The 1,961-nt window shown below is 41.5% G+C and overlaps 1 protein-coding gene across 1 annotated transcript; it reads right to left on the minus strand.

The window, feature by feature from the left end:
- Positions 1–689: 689 nt before the first annotated feature.
- LOC121974783 lies at positions 690–1,607 on the minus strand. The gene is made up of 2 exons (XM_042526011.1): positions 966–1,607; positions 690–871 (listed from the first exon to the last, which is right to left on the minus strand). The coding sequence occupies exons 1-2, from the start codon at positions 1,380–1,382 to the stop codon at positions 860–862; spliced, it is 429 nt and encodes a 142-aa protein (XP_042381945.1). The 5' UTR covers positions 1,383–1,607; the 3' UTR covers positions 690–859.
- Positions 1,608–1,961: the final 354 nt, after the last annotated feature.

Consider the following 1,961-nt stretch of genomic DNA (forward strand, 5'->3'; position numbering starts at 1 on the left):
CTCAAATTAATATTTAGAAAAATAATATAGTTTATTTCTACTCCTTTTATAGGAAATCATACCATGTTTACTAGAGTGTCTTGTAGTGTCCTGTAGCTGGGATTCAAACTGTGGATGTTTGAGAAACTACTCTAGTGCCTTCTTGTTGTATCATGGCATGGGAGCAAATCCTAGACCCTATACATTAGAACATTTAGAATCATAGAAGATTGGTCACAACTAAGTCTCTCCTACCATCCTCACCATTAACAAAAGTACCCATTACAATCCAATCTTTCACATCTCTACTTTCTTTTTATGGCAATGAATCCAAGAGAGCAAAAAAAAATGAAAGAATAAGAGAAAGATTGTATTTCTTATAAGATACAATGAATGATGAGTTGCTGAGGATAAAATCAATTATTCTGTGGGGGGCTTAAAGAGACAAATAAATGCTCGTCTTTTTTTTGCACATCCACATAATCAAGTCACAATACAATCCACCGCCCCTTGCTTCTTCCACAAAAATATATATATATATATATATATATATATATATATATATATATATATATATATATATATATATATATATATATATATATATATAACAATTAAATCATTTTGTAACTTACATCGATTTCTGAGGTTAACATCTTTGCAATACATCCCCTACAACATTCCAATTCATAAAAAAGACACTCGGTAGCTAGACAAAATGACTTGAAACAGTCTAAATTTTTCATTCATATATGTACATTATATCGTGCTTTGTAGTCGCTGATCAATTATGATGATAGATCGTCACCAATTATATTACGAGATAAATTATTTGACAACCCAATCATTTTTCTTTTTAATCTTGGTAGTTCAATCACCTTTAACTCTGTCCCTGAAGAAATTAAAGGAACAAAATTAGCCAGGGAGAATTAAGAGAGCACTGAGCTACTTACAGAGTACAAAATCAGCTAGCCAGGGAGAATTACGATCGATTTCTTGCAGTGAACAATCGCGTCGTAGATGGAGATATCGGCGTTGCTACGACACCACTGCATGTTGGAGGAAGAGGCCGCAGCTGCAGTGGCGTTGGAAGCGCCGCTGCTTCTGGCGGAGTCCTTGCAGCCGCCCCGGGTCGACGTCGACTTGGAAAAGGAAACCGATCTCGAGCACCTGAGCGTCGGGTGCGCCGAGGGGACGAGGAAGCTCAGGCACTTCTGCAACGTCTTCTTCGCAGCCCTCATGCAGCCCCCGAACAAGTACTCCAGCTTCCAAATCTTCGACGAAGGAATCAGATCTATGGGCGACGACGAGCTGATTATTGGGCTGCGCGAGTAATCCAGCTTTGCTCTGCAGGGAAGCGTCGCCCTCGCGGTCAGTGACGACTGGGAGGAGGATTTCATCATGTTCGTCGGAGGAGAGGCCGAAGATCTCTTGTTAGACGGCTAGCTAGCGTGATGGAGAATGGTAGTCGCATGGCGCGGTGAGAAGTGAGAGGGGAAGAAAGAAATAGGCAACCGGAGCCACCATATTGGCGAGGAAGAAATTAAAATAGTAGTCTGAGAGGAGAGGGGGCACGTGATGCCTGCCCCCCTCCCTCTCATGGTTTGGATCCGCTTGGTCCGATCCGGGGATTAAAAAGTGAGATGATTTCTTGTGAAATTCTGCCTTCACACTCGAAGACAGAAAAAAATTAAGATGATAATCCTCTTCATTCCACGTTTAGATCGGGTGGAGATCTTTGTCACGAATAAATACTTGAAGCGGATGTGCGCCTCTCTCTCGCCCGCATGGTTTAGAGTCTTCCCCTTCAATCGCGCTCCGGAGCCTGCACGTTCAACATGCATTACTAGGTCAGTCGCGCGGCGTGATTCTTCCGATGATGAAACCAACTTTAGACCGGATAGAAAAACAAAATTAAAAGAAGGAAAAATTAGTAAAAGTCAGGGCGGAGTAATCGATTTAAAATCCATCGAAACAGAATA

This window comes from Zingiber officinale, chromosome 4B (genome assembly GCF_018446385.1).
Source record: "Zingiber officinale cultivar Zhangliang chromosome 4B, Zo_v1.1, whole genome shotgun sequence".
NCBI classification, from domain to species: domain Eukaryota; kingdom Viridiplantae; phylum Streptophyta; class Magnoliopsida; order Zingiberales; family Zingiberaceae; genus Zingiber; species Zingiber officinale.

What these genes read in the sequence shown, in the direction of transcription:
- LOC121974783 (XM_042526011.1), bottom strand. Translation starts at nt 1,382, where the DNA reads ATGATGAAATCCTCCTCCCAGTCGTCACTGACCGCGAGGGCGACGCTT.